Source organism: Schistocerca americana, chromosome 10 (assembly GCF_021461395.2).
Source record: "Schistocerca americana isolate TAMUIC-IGC-003095 chromosome 10, iqSchAmer2.1, whole genome shotgun sequence".
Classification (NCBI taxonomy): Eukaryota; Metazoa; Arthropoda; class Insecta; order Orthoptera; family Acrididae; genus Schistocerca; species Schistocerca americana.
The window spans coordinates 192503508-192527453 of NC_060128.1; the positions used below are offsets into that span (position 1 = coordinate 192503508).

Below are 23946 nucleotides of genomic sequence, written 5' to 3' on the forward strand. Positions count from 1 at the left end.
ATTTATTTAACTTTTCTATTTAGCAGTGACCTGATTTCATGCAGCCATGCAGATTTAGATTTTCTACTGTTTACCTGAATCACATGAATCAGTATGATGTATTTGTAAAAACCATTCCTTATTTTATGCTTTATCCCTGGTCAATCCTAATACTGTTTATCTGTCACTTATCACTTCTCTCACCTATGAAAGTGTTTGTTTATGTGAAGAATGCTGAGTTTCGCTGTGAATCCACGTTAAACTTTAGCCCCCTCATAACTGTCTGGATAAGTTAATTCGATGGTTGGAGGAAGTCAATGGCATACCACCTTCGACAGGACGGTGACTCCTTTTAACACTGTGGGTACAAGCCTTTGTGTGCAACATGACATATCACAGATTTCAACAAATTCAGTTGTGCCAAAGCACAAATTGATTTCCATAGACTATGCACCTATGTGCTCAATGACTGTTTCGATGATTCATTGTTTGAGCATTTTCTTGTTGCAATTCAAGACAACTACTCTGCTGGAATTGACCATCCCTGTGCAGGCACCAGGGGCCACAGAGCCAGGCTCTTCCCAAAAATGTCTTTGCACACTGAAAACCTGTTGTATATTAGACTAGCATATGACACATCATGCCTTTTCTTGCATGGGAAACCTACTATTGCTATGGCAGTGAACTGTATTCATTGTGCATTCCTACACATGTACACTGCGCATCTAATTCCACCCTTTCATCATGTATACTCCACGCAGAAGAAGTAAAAGAAAATTGTTATGTAGGGATGAAGGAACACATCATACGAAGTAGAGATTGAGAGACCAACCAGGACAAGGGCATGTCTGTGCACTAGTTTGTATGGGGTATTTTTAATATTTTTGAAGATGAATGAAGATTTGTAAGTAGCTATGAAAAGTTTCAGTTCTGGCTCTGTTAAAAACATGTCTAATACTGACATTTAAATCATTTTTCTTGAAAGAAAGACACCTAACTACACTATAATTTATTTTATTTTATTTTTTTTTTTATTATTTTTTTTCCGTGAGAGCTATGGGTGCCACGGCCCTCCATTGCCCTTGAGTCATGATGCAACTAACTTTGGGGTTTGTTAAAAAATGCCATGTACATTTCCTTACTGTGGTTTGAGTAAATCACATCAACAAATGCTGGAATGAAATTAATTTCTTCCTCAGTCTTGTCCATTTTCAGCTTGGGCTCTGTCTCTAATGACGCCATTGCCCACATGACATTAAACTCCAGCCTACCCGATGTCCTGTCATTCTCTTCTTTATTGTGGCAGAAGTTAAAGAAACCTGACTTGCTAAAATGTTACAAATTGATTTTGCTTACCTTCTTTTCGCAGTGTATCGCTTGCAGCAGGAAGCACCTCGACCCATCATGGTGCCATGCTCGATTCCTGTGCACAGCCGACCCCAGTACTATGGTCGGGAGTACCATGGCGATATGTCACACACTGAGGCTGAAGCAATTGTAACAGAAGAGGGGGCATTCCTTGTACGGAGATCAAACAGAAATGGCGGCTGCTTCACCCTTACATTCAGGTAAAATTTATTGGAATATGGCCACTTCCATCAAATATATTTATGAAAAGCTGCTTTTAAAAAAATTAAAAAAAAAAAAAAAAAAAAAAAAGCAGAAAAAGTTAAAGAAAGAGGTCTGTCTACAGATTGTTTGAATAAGATCAAGTTAAGAGGTCACTGCATGGTACAGAGTATTTTCAAAGGGATTTCGTGAAAGGAGAAAAGTAACCATTCACTAATTACAAGCGATGGCCAAAATTTGAAAACACCAAAAACACAACACATTACCACACCTAATAAGGTGTAGGAAAACCACTGACATTCAAAACAGCTTACAATCTGTAGTGCCTCGAGAATTTTGGTGTAAATTCCAGACACACTTGGCTTTCCACCGTCTCGAACACCCGATATTTTAAGTACAAGGGTGTGAGAGTGGAGATGTGTCTGCCTCGCTGCCGGTTTCTGTGTGTGCAGGATGGACGTGTATCGGGAGAATACGGCAATAGTGACAGTCTTTCGTCGCGGACAAGTGTTACCAGCGCGTGCCTGAGAAACTGTATATCCAGTCCGAGGAGCAAGCACGCTCTATTCCTTGGCAGTGTAATGACTGTATTGTAGTGAACAAATGAATTATGTATTGAAATAAAGGTTTTTACGTTTGACTTTCAGGTGTTGGACGTGCTCGAAGCAAGAACTGGTTTTATAGTCCAGAATGAGATTTTCACTCTGCAGCGGAGTGTGCGCTGATATGAAACTTCCTGGCAGATTAAAACTGTGTGCCCGACCGAGACTCGAACTCGGGACCTTTGCCTTTCGCGGGCAAGTGCTCTACCAACTAAGCTACCGAAGCACGACTCACGGCCGGTACTCACAGCTTTACTTCTGCCAGTACCTCGTCTCCTACCTTCCAAACTTTACAGAAGCTCTCCTGTGAACCTTGCAGAACTAGCACTTCTGAAAGAAAGGATATTGCGGAGACATGGCTTAGCCACAGCCTGGGGGATGTTTCCAGAATGAGATTTTCACTCTGCAGCGGAGTGTGCGCTGATATGAAACTTCCTGGCAGATTAAAACTGTGTGCCCGACCGAGACTCGAACTCGGGACCTTTGCCTTTCGCGGGCAAGTGCTCTACCAACTGGTTTTATAGTGGTTATTAAACCAAACATATTATAATTGTATTTGTTAGTTTCTAATGGTCCAAGATGGGGTTGACTCACGAGAGTTGAACGCTTGTTTGAATCTTGTGAAGTTGTTTTATTGGAGAGTACAGAATCATTTCGAGAGTAGAAAAGAAGCCTATTTTTAAATTCCCTTAACCAGCTAGCGTCTTCGGAGAAGAAGAGTTCGTGAAGATCGATGCAGCCGTCTGACCCGAGAAGATCAGCTGCACACAATACATGAGTCAACTGCGAGAGACGTGTGTGTATCACACGCTAATACTACACTGTTTAGTGTCATCTGAAGACCGCTAGAAGTCATTTCGGAATGGATAAATACAGGTCCTGTAATTTTTTTTTTTTTTTTCCCCAAGGGAATTTTATATCTTACTTTCTGAAAAATTCTGGCAGTTTCAGATAATGTTGATGGCAATGGATTGTAATCGCACACCCTTCTCTCCAAAGTAGACCACCAAAACTCATTAATACCACAGTCTAACATAACAGTCGCGACACTCACTGCTGTGAAAGTTGCAAGTGAATCCTGACGATACATTTTAGTAACATGATGGTATTTACCTCTCCGGATACTTAGGAAACCCAAAAAAAGACAGCATTGGCGCTCCCAATGGTAAAAACCATTGTATAAATCAAAATAAAAAAACACTATTCACTTTCACGATCGCACCGAACTCACAGTTCAACCTACCGGTCGCTTGGGGCGCTGCTGGCGCTGAAGGCATCAGAATCGAGGCGAAGTGTCGCGACTGTTATGTTAGACTGTGTTAATACTGAGATCTGGTGACCGATGGCCAGAGGAGGTGCGGCATTCTGTCCTCATTCTCACAGAATCAGTCCTGGACAATGAAACCTGTGGGAACTGGGATCTTGTCGTCTCGGACAGTGTTGCTATTGGTGAGCAAAGATTGTACCAGGGAACGGGCCAAATTAGTCACATAATCCTTGGCAGTGATGCGACCTTGCAGAGTAACCGTGAGGCCCACTGGAAACCACAATATGGCTGCCTAAATCGTCACCAAATCCCCAGCTGTCGTTCACTCTTGGGAAATAAACTTGGTCAGAAGTTGGAAAGAATGTGAAACTGGACTCGTCTGAGAAAGTGACATTTTTCAATTGCTTAATAGTCCAGGTGCTTCTTGGAACGGTGGCCTGATCATTTAATATTAAAAGACTATGACCAAGGTGTGGATGGGGCCAAGGAATTGACATATCAGACATGATTTAACACACAAATAATTTATTCTTAACATACAATACATAACACCATCTAAGTAAATCCTGCTTCGATGCTTACAATTGCCCAAAATGGGAGGGCCACCACTTTCGAATTGGAAAGGCTTTAATTTAAGAAACTAAAACACCTATTATAATTTTTAAAAATAATAATAACACAACACATAAGTAAGCGCTAAGTGAAAGCACTCTTAAATCTTTAATTGTTAATCAGAAAGCGTGGGTTTACCACATTTAAATTCTCATTGCAATATAAAACATAAATACATGAATTCACAACACAGCATGGCTTCAAAATTTCTACCTGGACAACCTATGGTCCTAAAACTTTCGTATTACATTCCAGTCAATCACATTAATAACTTATATATTTAAAAACAAAGATGATGTGACTTACCATACGAAAGCGCTGGCAGGTCGATAGAAACACAATCAGACACATACATACACACAAAATTCAAGCTTTCGCAACAAACTGTTGCCTCATCAGGAAAGAGGGAAGGAGAGGGAAAGACGAAAGGAAGTGGGTTTTAAGGGAGAGGGTAAGGAGTCATTCCAAACCCTAAGGTAAGTCTTTCCGCTCCCGGGATTGGAATGACTCCTTACCCTCTCCCTTAAAACCCACTTCCTTTCGTCTTTCCCTCTCCTTCCCTCTTTCCTGATGAAGCAACAGTTTGTTGCGAAAGCTTGAATTTTGTGTGTATGTATGTGTCTGTCTGTGTTTCTATTGACCTGCCAGCGCTTTCGTATGGTAAATCACATCATCTTTGTTTTTAAATATATTTTTCCCTCGTGGAATGTTTCCCTCTATTATATTGATAACATTAATAACTTATAAACACAGTTGGTAAAATACAAACATTTGCACTATAATCAATTTTAATAATCCACAGTCACTCAAAACACAACATCAGAAGTTCGATACGGAGCATGTAAGCCTGTTTATACAATCTTTCGGTCCAAAATAGGCACGAGGGCCACCATAACAGAATTGTGCTAGTTGCTTTTAGGACAGGTGCTTCCATTAGCTTAATCACTGAGCAGATATTTACTTAAGCAACAGGTAAGATAGTTAATGCAAATAGAAGGTATTTCTAAAGGTTTTTTTTTTCCTTCCTCCCTTTTAACAAGGGGGTTTTAGTAAGGTGGTAATTACACTTTGAGGAGCCGCAATAGCAATCTAGCGGGCACGCCTTCACGAGGACACCATGCCACTACACACGTACTGACTTGTCGTGCATCCAAACATTAATAACACAGTTCCATATTCCTGACACCCAAATAGTCGGGACCAAAACAAAACCAAAAATCCCAAGAGTGCAAGATCCAGCATAGCTTCAGAACATATCTTACTTCATGTGGTTGCCTTCACAAATACAGGTATCGAAATGAAAACAAGAACGTATAACAACATTCCCTAATCAGCACAATGTTCTTCTTTAGGTCCCGGTAGCGCTAGACAACGCTGACATGCCAATGTTAACAAACCTCTAAGGCAACACCCTCCAACTGACAAGCCGAAATGTGACCCCTTATCAGCTCCGTGACAGGACTCAAACCCCTAACGACTGTCAGTGCAACTCCCTTAGAATAAATACGGCGCAAATAGTATGGCAGACACACATACCCAGGGATTAACAGAACACTAGACTGAACTAGAATTAAAGTTAATAATACAGCACTAGATCTTGGGAGACAAGGAATTAACTCCCCACCCGAAATTCTGCAACCATAGGGTGGGAGGATGAACTGCCAAAACATAGAAGTGCAAACGTACACAGATAACTACCAAAATACGCCACTACACCAGTTAGTAACAATGCGTGGAGGAATCTGCATTGTCAGAATTGCACCAGTGAACAGAACAGAGGATTGCCACAAGGCGGGAAAGACGACTGGATGAACTCAATTCCAAAGGACAATCAACTTGAAACATTCACACTTAACTTCTTTTTTTCCTTTCCCTTGGCGCACTTCGTCGTTTGTCCAGGACTGCTGTGCACAATTCTGAACTACCCCAGTCGTCCCGGCAGACACCGACCCAGCCGAACTGCTCCCGGACTCAAACCTTCGCCGAACGGCGGCTCCACCGCCCCACGATGGTTACTGTTTGTTTGCCTTCGTCGACGCATCGAAGATTAGACTGCCATCCGCCTCCCGCGGACAACCAGTGAAGAGCGGACAGAGGGGCCCAACCGGGCCGACGTTCCTCCGCGGGTAGAAGTGCGTGTTCGATAACCACCAGTACGCGGAAGGTAGGATGTCGACATCACCAGAGCAGACACGAAGGCCACTGCGCGACAACCTCCTCCAGCGTGACCGCGCTCACCTATAAATAGTACAGGCCAAAGAGTCTGCTGCAGTAAACACGTGAGTCGGTCGTGTTACCAACCTACAGTTTCTAAGTACACCAAAGACGGAACTCGCAATCGATAGTGGGTACACTACGGGCGGGAGTTCAAACGAAAGAGCTTCATAAAAGAGCAACCCTGAACAACCGCAGAAAAATTAAATAGAAGCGAAACAATAAAAGACAGCAACGAGATGCTAGAGCCCGATCGCGCCCAAACACTGTCGATTACCAAAAATATTGGCTCCGCACGATGCTCAGGAAACGAGCCGTGGAAAGATGGAAGTACACACGGCTCACTTCTGCACCACATTTTCCTGTTAGGGGCATTTGCACCACTGATTAATTGTTTTGGAATACCGGCTCACTCTGCAATTCGCTGCTTACGGAGCTCCCTTCGTGTTGTGACAGTCAGTTGTGCAGTGACTTTTGCAACTGTTGTCCTTTTCCGTCACGATCCTCTTCGGTGACGAACCATCACAGTCACTCGGCACAGTTTCGTCCGAATTGTGACTTGCGACTGATGTTTTTCCGCTTACGTTGTACGTGGTTCAAATCTTCGATACAGTGACTCTTGGAACACAGAACACTTCAGCTCCCTCGGTCACAGAAGCACCAACTGTACGGGCACCGACAGTGTGCCCACATTCGAATACACGGAGCTCCTAGATAATGCATCGTAACTACAGAGTACACTGTTCAGACGACGACTGACTGTCACAATGTGTTGAGGACATTGCACAGGTGCCGGCTTGTTTTCAAATACAACAGTGCAACCTGCAGGCTTGGCTGGCATTTGCTTTTCTTTTCAAGCGTGCATTTGTTGCTGTGTTTCAGTATTTTTGTCTACCACTGTTAACTGAGCCGCTGAACTCTAGACTGACGTACAAACAAGATCAAAAACATGTTTCTTGGAGTTTTTCCAGCAAACAGAATTTCCATCAGTTTTTGGACTTCTACCAGGGACAGCAAAACTACTTAATTAGAACCATTTGATGTAATGAGTCACTGTATATTACTGTGTTACACAGTTTTAATTAAGTCACAGACTCACCTCGATGGCTGTGAGCTTAACAGCCGACATATTGGGAGAAGAAATATTACTGTCCTAGATGGGTGCACGGAAGATAGGATAAGATCAGAAATGTTGCTGAAGTTTTGGTTCTGGCTTGATTCAGTTCAGGTGTGGGGTTGAAGATTATACTTTTAAAAAAGACTGGAATTTTTGTAGGTGAAAATTTTTTGTGGATACGATTGAAAACCGCGTCCTTGTGGGTTTTGTTGGCAGAGGGATTTATGTGGGGTGGCATAGATATTGTTGCATAGTGGTGTTCAGAGGTAGGAGTAGGACCAAAACCAGCTTATTTGGTTTCAGCACATTTGTACCAGAATACTTAGATTTACAGCAATTTTAAAAAATGTCATACGACAAAAAAGTTTAGACATTGTTGTGTTGTGTTACATAAGACTGTAGATTCTAGCATGTGATTTCAGTTACTGTGATTTTTGCCCTTGTATCGCCCAGTTGATTTTCGTCTGTTGTTTTAGCTCAGCACTGGACTCTCCTTTTTTGTGAGTACTGGTATGTTGTGTGAAACTGCATTACTTACATTAGACGAAACTTCAACATTTCTCTGTTAAAATACACCCCATTGGTTACCTTGTAGCTGCTGATACATGTTAATATAGACAGTACAAGAACACACATAGAAACATTAGTGACACGTCTGCAGAAGGCATCTTGTCAATTTCTGTGATGTTAGGAGTTGGCCTTAAAATATTCATTCCATTGTCAAACAGCTGTGGTACTTTCAGAGGAAGGTTTGAAAAGTTTTAGAACCAGATGACTCATCTTAACGAGAAAAGGAAATATCAATACAAAAAAGTGTGTCAGGTGCACTGAACATAAACTTCAAATATCCACATTTGTCAGCAATGGTAGTATCTTTCAATTGCCAATTACCATATTTGCTGTAGTGACCTTATGATAAAATTCTATTGAATTCACCACTCTTCAACAGTACAAGATTGGTAGCAAGCACTTGATTGACACTGAAGCAGTTATTTTAGACTGAAAATTCTTTTTTTCTTTCAACTAAATTGTCACATATTAAAAGTCATTGTGGTGTTACTTAATTTATGCTTTGATTATAACATAAAACTTGCTTGAGCTTTTGTGTTCTGTATTACTAATCATTGTACTTGTATTTGGTCAGTCAACTGTCTCTGATTCAAGTTCTTGCTTTCAATTTCCTTTTTTGAAACTGCTCCTAACATTTGTAACATTTGTCAAAAGTCAGAACCGTGTTTTATTTGGTCATATAAATTGTAAACTGGGTTGAGCGACAGGTTTTCATTACAAAGTGTAGCTCGGTAGATCCTGTAACAATGGCAGCACTGATTTCAGCCACGTTAAATTTTCAGTTATTATCAGTTTTCTGCTTCGGGCTTGCAAGTAGAAAATAAACATTATGTAAAGATTTCTTTTGTGAGTTATTGATTGGTAAGATAATGAAACATCTTCAAGACTTGAGAGAGAACCATCTGCACCTCCAGGTAAAACTATGAGTTCAGAGAGGAAAAAGGTAAGTTCGAGGGTAAATGAGATGAAAACTTTGGACGTTCCATAATATTTCGAAAAGTTGTGTAATGGTTGGTAGGTGGCAGTCATGTTATTTGAGGTTCAGAAAGTGGCAGACAGGTGGCAGAGTAATGTTACAGCTCAGGAGAAGGCAGCAGCATCTACAACAAGGTGCCTACCCCGCCGTCAATATGTGTGGCAATTGAGCAGCCGTCTCTGATGCTTTTTTTGTGTAAATCGTAGAATGACAGCACAGTACGGTGCTTTGTGTTTGCTGTTGCAGCTAGCGTACAAGTGGAGTAGCAAGTTTAGAAGTTACGTAACTTCTGTGAAGAGTGCCCCAAGACCAGGACAGGATCACCGCGTAGTGTCGGACAAGAACATTGCGTTACTGGAGGAGCTCGTAAAGGAGAACACGCGGAACTCCGAACAAAATAGCCACATTTTTGAAGATTATTATTGGTTTGGCGCAGAATATTCTTCACGGTGTACCGCACTTCAATAGGGTGTCTACGAGATGGATGACAACATCAGTCAACCGCCGAATTGAAAGACCATCGCTTGATGCCTGTGAAGAACTTTTGCATTGTTTTGACATCGAAGGTGACACATTTCCGGGAAAAATCGTGACAGGTGATAAAACTCCGGTCCACTGTCACTAACCAGGAACGAAAAAGTCGAGTGAGGAATGGCGCCTCACCTCATTGTCGAAACCAGAAATATTCTGCGCTCAGCCGTCTGCTGGAAAAGTTGTGCTCATTCTCTTCTAAGGCGGAAATGGAGTAATTTGAGACTATTCAGGGAATTAAATTGTAAAGTCTGGTACATCCTCCTAATTCACCAGCCCGCACTTCAGATTTTCATCTGTTCGGTGCACTCAAAGAAGCAGTGGATGGCAGGCATTTCAGAAGTGACGAAGAGATGTAAACCACCATGCACGACTGGCTACACACTCAAATAAAAGAATTCTTTCATCATCACACCTATGCACTTCCAAAGTGGTGGAATATGTGCATTCAACGTTAGGGAGAGTATGTCAAAAAACGATGTGGAAGGTTTTTGTTCATTGTTACAATTAGAAGTATTAGAGTACTTTTAAGATTTTCATATGAATTCATCATTGTATATCTATTAAAGTGTGAAGTTGGAGCTCTGCATCTGGTTATGTTTGTGGAGTCTGGTATACTTGTCAAATAAACATTACATAGGTCTCAACCTATATGAGGAGTCACTGTGGACTGTATTTTAAGGGAAAGGTTTATGAATGCCCTACCTAAAGTTGTACAAAGTATGTCAGTGTTGGTAAAACAGGCTTGGTAAAATCCCTGGCATTTGGTTCTAAAACAAATTTTGTAGTAATTTGTCGTGTTATGCCTTTCAGCAAGTGTTTTTTTCCTAATATAAAGAATTTTTATATGCAGATTTTTTATATTTTTCGAAGGATATAGGTTCATAACAGTTGTGAATGCTCTACAGGTTTGGTGGCAAGCTGAAGCATTACAAACTCTACTATGACGGGCAGCACTACGTGCTGGACAAGCGATTCGACACGGTACACGACCTCGTAGCCGATGGCCTGGTAACGCTCTACATAGAGACACATGCCCGTTCCTACATAGAGCTGATGGACAGCATCAGTTGTTATGAGACTTCGCCATATGTGACACTCAATAAGCTGAAGAGAAGGGCTGTAATTGGCTGTAATGTCTCACTGCTGCAAGCTGAGAGGGAAGCTTCGCAGATTTCTGGTTCAGATGTAAGATCTTAATAAATTCGTAGCTCTTTATTTCTACATATTCTAATACACACACTATATCTCAAGAAATTGTTTGTTCTACTTGTGTCAGTATTTTTTATTCTATCTAGTAGTAATAAGCTATTTGCTCAAGGATCATTTTTCATACATATGATCTGTCAGTTGACTTTAGGTAAGACATATGTCACACATACGGATATACAGGGCATTTTACAATTCATATTACACACTTCTAGAGGCTGTAGACGGAACTTAGTAGATCAAGTTTTACATAAGAACCCATGTCCGGAACTGTCATCGGACAACGCTATAGATCGCTGTAGTTGTAAGTGCCAGTGCCTGAATGTGCGTGTATATACAGGGTGATTCTGTGATGATGATACAAACTGTCAAGGATGATAGAGAAGGATAAATGTATCAATTTAAGGTAAGTGTCGCTGTACCGGAAACGAATGAGTCAAAGCCTATAAGCAGAAACTGTTCTGATACCTCTGACCATGAAATACATATACCGGTACTGTTGTTGCTTAGATTGTTGGGTAGGCAACTTTCAGAGATGGTAGCATGGACCAAAACAAGAAAAAAAGTCTAGTAAATGTGTGCTCTAAAATGGGTATCTTAATGAGCTAGGGGCAATAAAGGAGATGTGTTTCGTACAAGTGAAGATGAACAAGTGCTCATGGACCTCAGGTATGCATTTTAGAGCCCCTGTTTACTAGACATTTTTTCTTGTCATGGTCCATACTACCACCTCTGAAAGTTGCATACGCTACATTATTAGCAATGTTACCAGTACACGTATTCCACTGTCAGAGGTATCCAAATGATTTTTGCGTGTAACTTTCGACTCATTAATTTCCAGATTAGGGACCCTTACCTCAAATTGATGCATTTATCCGTCTCCATCATCCTTGAAAGTTTGTAATATCATCACGGAATTGCCCTGTATATACATATGTTCACAGGCAGCAGCACCTATAACTTTGACGCTTTGTAGTGTCATCAGATGACGTTTCCAGGTGTGGACTCCTATTTAAAAGTTGAACTTCTGCATCCTCTCTACAACCTCTAAAAGTGTGTGTGACATGAATTGGGAAACACCACTGTATGTATACACAGGGTGCTCTAAAATTCTCCTAACAAACTTCTAGGACATAGAGAGAGGATTGAGTATTCAGTATTTTGAACTGGAACCTATGCCCAGAACCGTACTATTTCTGTGCCACATCTAGTTAAAAATTTATAATTAATTTATTAGTTGTGATCCAGTGCATCAGTGTTACAATCCACTCATTAATACTCATTGAAGCATGATGCAGTATGGTATCTCCCAATGTGGGTGTGCAGCATCTCCTTTGAACACCACAGTCATGCCTGCTGACAGTGAAGGTGCTCCTTTCTCGAAGCCGTCGCGTAATTGTGGTGAAAATGGTACGCGATGGAGTCAGACGTCATGGATAATGGTCTCAATAAACGTGACGAGCAGCTGTTCCATTACCGTGAGCTTCACTGTACAGAAGGGTCGTGTCGCCGTATTCTGCAACTGCATACTCAGCCTTGTTGCTCCGACACTAGCAGACGCGTGAATGAAGGTCAAACCGGGTCAGAGAATTCGAATTAGATCGTACGTAAGCATCTCCGACTGTGACTACTCGTTGCATACCTACCTAGCAAACATGTTTTCGAATGGCTGCAGCACAGAAATGGTATGTTTCTGCTCATGGGTTCCAGTTCTAAGTATTGTCGGCTCAGTCCCTTCTACAAGTCCTAGAAGTTCGAAAGGGGAATTTTAGGGCACCCTGTATACGCAAGTGATTAATGGACGAGTGTACATTGCTTTGAGACAGTATGCATATTCAGGGATGAGTATGGACATATCTGATTGTATTTGGTCAACATTACACTAAAGTGAAATGCAGAAAAGTGAGGAGCCCAACGTGTTCTGTGCACACACAATGAGAGAACTCTTCTTGCACAGTCTAACAAAATTTGCTGTGTATCACTCCTGATAGTCATAAAGTGCATTTCCCCTTCCTCCTCCTCCTCCCCCCCCCCCCCCCCCCCTCCCCCGCAACCACCACCACCACCACCACCACCACCACCACCACTCCTCACACTGGTAGTTGCAATTACATGTTTGCAGTGTGCAATTAGTCAATCTGGAGAAGTAGTGCTCATCATGTATTTATTGTAGTGCCTAGTGTCAATAGAAATATGACTTTCCTGTTAGTAGTAAAATGTTTCGGAACTGGTGTAATGTATGCTTACTCGATAGAAGGATGTCAAATTAATCCAGTGGGCTGTTCTACTCGTATTTAAGGATGTATAGTAATGGAGATAGCAAAACTTGCAGAATAACCTGCAGGTATTGAGCAGCACTGTTATGTGAGTGGAAAGAGGATGATGATGTTATGTAGGTGTGCTGGAGTGGAGGAATGTGTGATGAAGAAAGGAGAAGACTGAACAGAGTGGGGAGAGAAATGTAGTGGGCACACAAGAAAAGACATAGCTGTACTTCTGAAACAGACTACATGAAGGTGGTAGTAGTGGTGGTGATGCATAGATGATCTTTATTCATGTTGAAACATCTTACGTAGATTTAGAGGACAGACTTTTAATGACTTTTTCTGGTTGTTGTAGCCCTGTCTGAAGTTTTAGGCACTCCACCACTCATCTGGCAAGCAAAGTTGTGAACATGCACACTTGTGCACTAGAGCAGCCCTCCAGCTTCTGAATTTTTCATTCTTTTTCAGAAGCCGTACCTGTGGAAGGTTGACAGCACTCTTTTCTATCAGCACAGAAGAAGACTATATAATTTGAAAGCCAAAGAATCAGTCTGGTTCTCTTATTCTGACTATCTCCCTTCCGAAGCTCCTTTTTTTGGGTGAGTGGAGGCTCTCTTTCCTCATTTAGCTAAGCGTGATAGTCAGATTTTTGAAAACGATGTGTGTTTACTCCCACTAAAATCCTTGCAGGTCCATATTCTCTGGTACCTACACTGGAATTTAACACAGTGACTTCCTTAAAGTTTCCTAAGCCCCAAGTGGTCTTTGGTCTTTGGGGAATCTTGTTGTATGCCACATAACTCAGTAATTTGGCACTGCTTGCCTCAATTAGTGTTTGTCATTCTATTCAATGCCAGTAGCTGAACTTGTGTGGTGTGACAACTCATAAGCCTGAGCAACACATGAGCCTGATCTCTTCTGTATCTAATTTTAAAAAATATGAACTCTTTTTCCCTATTGTGACAAGTCCTGTCACAGGGAGCTTCTTTTTCTTTATATTATTTTCATATAAGTTTTAGTTACATATGTGCTTGCAGCAATTTTGTAAGGTACGGTTGACACACATTTGTTATTGTGAAAGAAATGTCCGAAGATCTTCACCTTATATCTCATTTTTGACATGCGCTGCGCCCGGGGCGCAGGGAGAGAGACTATATATGCTGGTAAGCCAAAACATTAGGACCATCTGCTTTCAGAATTACGAATTCTGAACGTCTGTAATGAAAATCACATACAGCAACCATAGTGAGTCATATGGTTAGAAACAGTTTTTATTTTACTGCAGAAACTGATTGTTCAGAACAAGTGATTGGAAAAATGTGCATAGAACAATGCCCACTCATACCCATCTCACTAAGCCATACCCAGGTACATCACCAGGAAACTTCTCACTGTTCATTTCTTTCCGTGAAGGATTTGAACTGTCCCTGTGTTTTTGCATTTGAGAAGATGTATCTGACAGTTTTTAGAACTTCCTGCATAACATGTAGATATAGAAAGTATTGTGACACAGTATGTTCTCTGTGGCTAATATATTAGGAAGGTATGAAATTAGAATACGATATGTCAGAATTTAAAGTCCCCAATGAACCCCTTTTTTTACCTGTTTCAGTTATTGCTCTGTTTTTAGATATACAGTTTCTTCACGGGAATTGTAGTAGATAGTGTCGGAAGTTCCATGCGGCTTTTCGCGGATGATGCTGTAGTATACAGAGAAGTTGCAGCATTAGAAAATTGTAGCGAAATGCAGGAAGATCAGCAGCAGATAGGCACTTGGTGCAGGGAGTGGCAACTGACCCTTAACATAGACAAATGTAATGTATTGCGAATACATAGAAAGAAGGATCCTTTATTGTATGATTATATGATAGCGGAACAAACACTGGTAGCAGTTACTTCTGTAAAATATCTGGGAGTATGCGTGCGGAGCGATTTGAAGTGGAATGATCATATAAAATTAATTGTTGGTAAGGCGGGTACCAGGTTGAGATTCATTGGGAGAGTGCTTAGAAAATGTAGTCCATCAACAAAGGAGGTGGCTTACAAAACACTCGTACCACCTATACTTGAGTATTGCTCATCAGTGTGGGATCCGTACCAGATCGGGTTGACGGAGGAGATAGAGAAGATCCAAAGAAGAGCGACGCGTTTCGTCACAGGGTTATTTGGTAACTGTGTTAGCATTACGGAAATGTTTAGCAAACTCAAGTGGCAGACTCTGCAAGAGAGGCGCTCTGCATCGCGGTGTAGCTTGCTTGCCAGGTTTCGAGAGGATGCGTTTCTGGATGAGGTATCGAATATATTGCTTCCCCCTACTTATACCTCCCGAGGAGATCACGAATGTAAGATTAGAGAGATTCGAGCGCACACGGAGGCTTTCCGACAGTCATTCTTCCCGCAAACCATATGCAACTGGAACAGAAAAGGGAGGTAATGACAGTGGCACGTAAAGTGCTCTCCGCCACACACCGTTTGGTGGCTTGCGGAGTATAAATGTGGGTGTAGATGTATGTTTCCCCTAAAACACTTTCCAGACATTTTTGTTTCCCGAAGGGCATTGAATCTTTCCCTAAAACATCATCCAGCTATTTTTAACCTTCCCCCAGTTGGAAGCAGCATACTATTGGAGATGCTAGCAATCATGGCGGATTTTCTCGCAATGAGCCAATCGTCTTCACAGTCAGTGGCTACGAAACGTAAAGAGAATGGGGCTAACGATTGAAAGACCCTCCCAGCTGCACCACGGTTCCTCGTCGTTTCACGTACTGAAGACGGTCAGTCGTTCGCTACAGTAAATCTGTTTACTATTCAGAAAGTTGTTGATGCAATTTCTGGCCCTGTGAAATCCCACTCTCGTTTATGCAGTGGCACTTTGCTTTTGGAGACTGCTTCAGATTCTGAAGCACAAAAAGTGCTTGCAGCTTCGCTCCTCTGTGGCTATCCTGTTTGTGTCGAGGTCCATTGAATGCTGAATTCTTCCCACGGAGCTATTTATTGTAGGCTGCTGATGGTCTGACTGAGGCAGAAATCTGAACGTACCTCTCTGATCAGGGTGTCATCGCAGTCCATTTAGTGATGAAAAAAGTAGATACCTCCTTAGTGTCCTTAAGTACTCCCTTTCTCACTTTTAATAGAGTGGTTCTTCTGTCAAAGATCAAAGCAGGTTATGAAGTTATCACAGTCTTGCTGTGTATTCCAGACCCAATGAGCTGCTGCCAGTGTCATCGTTACAACCACATTCAGGGATCTTGTCGACACCCAGCCAAATGTGTAACCTGTGGTAGGGATGCTCACGAGGACGATTGTCCACTTGCTCCTCCCCATTGCATCAATTGCAATGGCGAGCATGCCGCCTCCTTCCGCAGTTGTCCCATTTATCTCGATGAGCGGGCTGTCTTGGAGATCCTGGTGAAGGAAAAAGTGCCTTACCTGATCACTCACAAGTTGTTCGCTATTAGGAAACACTGCATTCTACCATCTGGCACTTATATTACTGTTCTTGCTACATCCCACTCCATGAAGGACATGGCCACGCAGAAATGCGACCTCAAATTTAGCACCGCTGTTGTGAAATTGCCCAGTGTCATGGTAGTGTCCCTGTCTCCTCCAGCTGTGCAAACACACCACCAAACTTTTGCCTCACAGGGCGAAGTCACCATCTGCTCATCACCCCTTTCAGGTTCTGTCAGAACCTGTCAGAGAGTTGTCCTCTTGGCTGATCTTCTTAATCAACTCGACCTCTTCTGCCATAACATTGGAGCACCCACATTCCGACTCCTCGCACACCTATTTCCATTTGGACCTATCCCTCTGCATTGCCCAGCTTGTCACTGTCTTGAGTAGTCCGTTCTCTCTGACACGTACTTGAGCGATCATTTCCTGTGCGCTACTTTTTTGCTGACTCCTGTCCCACCTACGTGCACACCCAAACGGCAGCTTACTTAGGCTGACTGGTGGCTTTACTCCTCCCTTACAACCTTTGATGAACAACATTTCGCCAGTTGTGATGACCAGGGAGACTACGACACAAACGTTATCCTTACTGCAATGGAACATCCCTTTCCTCACACTTCCTCGTTACCACACCGTGTCTTGGTCCCTCGGTAGACTGAGGTGTGCTGCGTTGTAATACGTGCGTGGAGTTGTGCTCGTCACATTTTTAACCATCACCCTATGATGGCAAACCGCATTCTTTATAAACAGTTGCCTCCACAGTGTCTTTGCCTTCTTTGGGGTAGCAAAACAGCTAGCTGGATTTCATTCGCTAATTCCTTTTAACAGTTCCACTCCCTCTTTCATTGTGTGGGCCAACCTCCGACAGCTCCCTGGGACCAAGATCCATTTCCCAATTTCCAGCCTGAAAGTAGCAGATGTCACCCTGCCTTCCTCCATTGGAAACGAGCGGAGGGGGGCTCACGTGGTACCCTTTGTTTTCAGAATCGTGAGTGCTACAATGCTGCCTTTAGTACGAGGGAGCTAGATCGTGTTCCCACCTTCATCCCGATCCTCTGCCCCAGGGCCGGATGATGTTCACATTCGGATGTTGTAGCACCTCTCTTTTGCAGGCAAGTACTTTCTGCTTCATACGTACAACCGCATCTGGACAGAGGGCACGTTTCTCAGACGCTGGCATGAAGCCACTGACATACTCATACCTAAGTCCGGTAAGGACAAACACCTTCTTTCTAGCTACTGCCCCATATCTCTCACCAGCTATGTTTGCAAGGTGATGGAATGTACGATTCATGGCCAGCTGCTACAGTGCCTCGAGTCTCGCCATTTACTTACCGCTGCACAATGTGGATTTCGAGTGCACCATTCTGCAGTTGACCATCTTGTTACTTTGTCCGCCCATGTCATGAATGGTTTTCAGCAGAAATCCCAGACTATGGCCGCGTTTTCGGAGAAAGCCTATGACACTTGCCGGAGAACTGGTATCCTCCGTACTCTCTACACGTGGGTCTTCCGTGGCCACCTGCGCCATTTCCTTCAGGAATTTTTAAAAGACTAAGGTTTCAAGGTATGTGTGGGTTCTGCTTTGTCAGACACCTTTATACAGGAAATCGGTGTGCCTCAGAGGTCTGTCCTGAGTGTCATTCTTTCTGCTATCACCATTAACCCTGTAACGGCCTGTTTCCCACTGTGCGTCTTCGGCTCCCCTATTGTTGACGATTTTGCCATCTATTGCCATTCTGCAAGGAGCTGTCTCATTGAGTTGCACCCTGATAAAACCATTTGCATGACTTTCTGGTGGCACAATTGGTTTCTTCCTCCACCTTTACATCTTGGGCCTGTTGTTCTTCCATTCATTGAAACTACAAAATTCCCGGGGTTCGTACTCCGTAGGAAACTTTCTTGGTCCTCCCTGCGTGTCTTAACCTGGCAGCCTGCTGTACGTGGTCCGTCAATGTCCTACGTGCCCTCAGTGGTACTTCCCAGGGAGCAGATCGAATGACCTTCCTCTCTTTCTACCGGTCCCGTGGCTGTTTGAAACTAAAGTATGGGTGTCTCATTTATGCATTTGCACGTCCGTCCCTCTTAACGCTGTCTCAGTACTATCCACCATCGTGGCATCCATTTACACTAGCCCGATTGAGAGTCTGTTCGTAGAAGCTGCTGAACTACCGCTGTGAGTTTCTCCTCAGCAGATATGCGTGTCGTTTGTCTGCCACGCATGGCCACCCATCTCACACCTTCTTCTTCGACGACTTCTGTGATCGCCAGTATGGGGTGCGTCCCTCTTCTCTGTTACCTTACGTAGTTCGCTTTCGGCTCTTGCTCCTTCGGATTAACTTTGTGCTACGTGCGACTTACCCGGTGGGTATAAACCCTTCATCACCTCGCCTTCGTGCGGCAGCCCGTGTTCACCTCGGCTTTCATTCGTTTCCTAAGGACACCACTCCAGCCTCACTCTGTCGCCTCCAGTTTCACGATCTTCACACTGAACTTAGGCAATAGTACCTTTGTGTACACTGTGATAGCTCTCGGTCTGACCGTGGTGTCAGGTGCGCCTCCATCATTGGCAGCGACGTTTTTCGGTATTGGCTTCTGGAACACTGCTTGATATTTATAGCAGAGCTCTTTGCCCTGTAGCAGGCCATGCTGTACATCCAGCAACACTGGCTATTCAATTGCATCATCTGCTCAGACTCTTTCTGTGTCCTTCAAAGCCTCTGTGTACTGTACTCCTTCCCTCAGTGCGACAGATCCAGGAAAGCTGTCACTTGCTCACGCTTGATGGAGCCATTGTGATGTTTGTGTGGGTTCCCGGTCGTGTCGGTCTGACAGGAAATGAGGTCAGTGACGCTGCTGCTGAGGCTGCAGTCCTCGTACCTCAGCCTGTTAGTTTTTGCATTCCCTCTGACACCCTCTGTGTTGCCGTCTGTTAGAAGGTGGTGTCACTTTGTCGTCGTCACTGATCCTCCCTTCACGAGAACGAGCTCCGGGTTTTTAAGTCTCTTCCAGCAACTCCGACGACTTCCTCTCGGCTGTATCGCTGCGAGGAGATCATTTTAGCTAGGTCGTGTATCGGGCACTGTCTTTTTAGCAATTGCCATTTGTTAAGTGGTGCTCCCCCACCGCCTTGTGCACATTGCACTCAACTTTTGACAGTCCGCCATTTCCTGATGGAATGCCCTTTTTATAACTGCTTACATTCTTGTTTGTGTTTGCCGTCTGAGTTATTAGCCGTTTTACTGAACGATTTGTGAGCAGTCGACCGCGTTTTACTTCTTATTTGTAATAGCAATATGGTGAAGACCATTTAATTATCAGATCTGGACTTCCATTTCTGTATGGCATATTATATAGACCTTTCTCCATGTCCCTGTTTTTAGCTGTCTTCTCTTCCGTCGATTAGAATTGTCGTGTAGTTGTTTTTAACTTGTCTCGTTGTCTTCTTGTTTTACAATTTTGACACAGGTGCATATGACCGTAGTTGTTTTTGCACCCTAAAACAAAACAATACAATATAGGGACCAATAATCCTGGTTGTGAATGGTGCCTGAGTTTTCATCTGATCATTTTCCGAATGTGCTCAATTGGAGACAGATCTGGTTATTTAGCATGCCAAGGAAATATGTTGACACTCTGTAGAGCATGTTGGGTTACAACAGCAGTATTTGGGTAAGTATCAACCTTTAGGAAAACACTCCTTGGAATGCTGTACACGAATGACAGCACAACACGTCAAACCATGAGATTGACATATAAATTTTCTGTCAGTGTGTGAAAGACAACCAAGAGAGTCATATGAAATCACATGCCAGACCATAACTCCATGTTTGGGTACAGTGTGTCTAGAGAATGCAGACATGTTGGTTACAGGCTCTCAGCCTACCATCTCCTAACTGACACACCGCCATCATTGGCACTGAGACAGAACCAGCTATCATCAGAAAACACCAGAGCCCTCCACCCTGCCCTCCAAAAAGCTCTCTCTTGACACCACTGAAGTTGCAAATGGTGGTTGTTTGGGGTCAGTGGAATGGACGCTACAGGATGTGCGGCTCAGAGCTGTCCTTCATGTTACTAATTTGTAAAAGTCCATTGTGTCACTGTGGTGCCAAACACTGCTCAAATTGCTGCTGCAGATGCAGTACAGTGCGCCAGAGCCGTACACCAAATATGATGCTCTTCTTTCTCAATAGTGCCGTGTGGCCATCCAGAGTCACCTTCCAGTGACCACCGCTGCCAAGAGTCGTGTACAGTGCCTGCATTCCTGCCGAGTCTTTTTGCAGTATCGCAGGAGGAACATCCGGCTTCTCGTAGCTCTATTACACGACCTCACTCAAACTCGATGAAGTGTCGATGTGGTATTCTTGGTGAATGTCGACTCACCGTGTCCAATCTAAAATGTAACTAATGCACGTGACTGTTACAGTGTGTATTTAAAGCAAATGTGGTTTGCTTCATCATTGTGGCACTACTAGCGCCATGCTTATGGGACTGGTGTGAAATCTGGAAAACATTATCTTTCAGGTGACCAGGTCATTGTCTGGAATAAAGACAAACTGATCCTGCTGTAATGTGAAATTATTTTTTCATTTTCTGTTTTATAATTACAGGCTCTCACTTCATAAGTTATGATCTTAATCACAGCTCATTACTTCCAGACCACTTATCAACTGCTTCTGTGTTACAGGTTGCTGATTCATCTGTAGACATAGATTTCAGCAAGCCACATAATTTTAAAATACACACATTCAAAGGACTGAATTGGTGTGAATTTTGTGGAAACTTTCTTTGGGGCTTCACAGCACAAGGAGTTAAATGCGAAGGTAAGTTATTCTTTTGTATTGTGAGGTTCTAATTCTCTGCCATTATGTGTCTAAAAACAGTTTTTTGCTGTTACTCCAGAAACAGAACCGTAAACTCAGCTATATCGGGAACTAACTTAGGTAACTGGAGCATGAAAACTGATTCCAAAAAGTGTCTTTGTGAACAGTTGTGATATCTTGCTGTTACTGCCATTAAATTTATTGATAGCGACAAGGAGAACAGTGTGACAGCGCTGGTAGAGTAGGTGACAGAACTACCTAACGAAAGTGGAGTAAGTCAAACGTACGCAAATTACAGTAGAAGAAAAGATTTGAAAGTGCATGGTTTCGCGTATCTAGAAGCAGTGTGCTTACCATAAATATACAATTGACATTGTCCATGGAGATGTTATTAGAAGATACTGTAAAGAAAACAAAGAAATACCTATTTTGTGAAAACTTCTCCATTTTTGTTGCAGAGAATGAGACTTAAAGGCTAGCAAACAAACTCAGAAACATTATTTTGCCTACAGCATGTGATTTTAAAAGGTGCCAGAATTCAAAAGCTATTGTGTGTGGCCGAGACAACACAGTTTCAAAACAGGTGTACAACATTAGATTTTTATGAAAAAATGAAGTGTCGTAATTAAGGCTGCCGTGGTTTATTTATAGAAAATGTGGATTCAGACACATTACACTGTGAACAAGTGGTCTCAAAGTGTGCAAGTATGGCCAAACTAAAGTTCCATGCAGTGTTTTTGAGCTGTCCATGGAATTGGCTTATATACCCATTGTACTCTGATCTCCCTCCTCCCCTATATAACCCCCCCCCCCCCAAACACACACACACACACACACACACACTCTCTAGACTCCATCCCTCCCCACCTTTCCAACTGCTATGCCACCCCTCCTGTATTTGTTCCTTTAATGCCGCTCCATTCTCCCTCTATTCCAATCACCCCCTCACTCTCACTTTCCCACAACCTCTCCCTCCAACCCTTGTCTCACCACCACCCTGACCCTCTCTTCACCCCTCCTCTCTCCCTGCCACTCTCACTCACTCTGCCACTCTCACTCACCCTGCCACTCTCACTCACCCTGCCACTCTTACTCACCCTACCACTGTCCGTGAGGGGCAGAGGTGAAAAAGGGAGAGGGTGGAGAGGTGAGAGGATGAAGAAGGGGGAAAGGTGAGAGAGAGATGGTAAGGGGAGATGGGGAAGTGGGAAAGGGAAAATTGGGGAGTGGAGGGACAGAGGAATGGAGCTTAGGGGTGCCAGCCTCACTCTCCCCACCACCCTCACTCCAGTCATGACCCTACTCCCCCACACCTCTCTCTACCTCCCCCACACCTGTGTCTCCCCACATCCCCTTTTCCTCTCCACATGCCCCTCCAATTCCATGTCAATCCCCTCTCCCTGTTCATACCCTTCCCTCTCCTGTGGCTCTCTCCTCCCCCTCTCTGTGGCTCTCTCCTCCCCCTCTCTGTGGCTCTCTCCTCCCCCTCTCTGTGGCTCTCTCCCCCCCCCCCTCTCTGTGGCTCTCTCCCCCATTTCTCCCCCCTCTCCCTCCCCACTCTCCCCCCCACTCTCCCCCCCACTCTCCCCCCTCTGTGGCTCCCCCCCCATTTCTCCCCCCTCTCTCTCCCCCCTCCCCCCTCTCCCCCCCACTCTCCCCCCTCTGTGGCTCCCCCCCTCCCCCCTCTCCCCCCCACTCTCACCCCTCTGTGGCTCCCCCCCCCCCCCGTCTCTCTCCCCCCCACTCCCCCCCCCCCTCTCTCTCTCTCTCTCTCTCTCTCTCTCTCTCTCTCTCTCTCTCTCTCTCTCTCTCTCTCTCTCTCTCTTCCCCCCCCCCTCCCCCACCCCCTCTAGATACCACCGGCAACCTACGAAGGCCTTTTCGAATCCATACTAGGCATAGTCCCTACTGTATTGTGTTCCAAAGATGAATCAAACACGCTATTATGCAGATGGTCATGATGTTTTGGCTCATCCTATATGTAACCTCCCTCTGCACCTCTCTGTCCCCCCCACTGTGGCTCTCTCTCCCCCCCCCTCTGTGGCGCTCACCACCCCACCCCCTCTGTGTCAAGGTGCAGTCATGGGCTCTAGCCCACGGTTTCCAGTTTTCTGAAGCAAAGTCGTGTGTTATGCACTTCTGTCAGTGTCGTACCATTCATCCGGAACCAGAACTTTACCTAAATGACAATCCACTCACTGTAGTGGAGACATATTGATTCTTAGGACTTTTTCGACACCCGATTGGCTTGGTTTCCTCACCTTTGTCAGTGTGAGCGGAAGTGCTGGCAGCACCTCAATACCCTCTGCTGCCTAGCAAGACCAACTGGGGTGCAGATTGCTCTACTCAGCTGCAGATCTTCAGAGCCCTGGTTGAATCCCTCCTTGACTATGGAAGTCTGGTTTATGGTTCGGCTGCACCCTCAGCGTTGCGTTTACTCGTCCCAGTGCACCACTGTAGTGTTCGCCCAGCAACAGGAGCTCGTAGGACGAGTCCAGTGACCAGCGTCCTTGTGGAAGCCGGAGTGCCTCCATTGCAGGTTAGGCGTGCACAACTGCTGGCCAGTTACGTAGCACACGTTCGTAGTTCTCCTGCGCATTCGAATCACCGTCTCCTTTTCCCACACACGACAGTTCATCTCCTGCATCGGCGGCCCAAGTCAGGGCTTCCAATTGCAGTTCGCATCCGATCCCTTCTTTATGAACCGGCGTCCTTGCCTTTACCACCTATATTTGACTTCCATTCACATACACCTCC

The 23946-nt window shown here is 44.0% G+C and overlaps 1 protein-coding gene across 1 annotated transcript in view; it reads left to right on the plus strand.

Moving 5' to 3' along the window:
- The window catches only part of LOC124552568 (N-chimaerin), a 46941-nt gene that overhangs the window by 4539 nt on the left and 18456 nt on the right, over positions 1 to 23946 (plus strand). The window contains exons 3-5 of the mRNA XM_047126890.1: positions 1349 to 1547; positions 10346 to 10625; positions 21054 to 21189. Coding sequence (XP_046982846.1) covers positions 1349 to 1547; positions 10346 to 10625; positions 21054 to 21189 — 615 coding nt within the window. The remainder of the gene's footprint in view (positions 1 to 1348; positions 1548 to 10345; positions 10626 to 21053; positions 21190 to 23946) is intronic.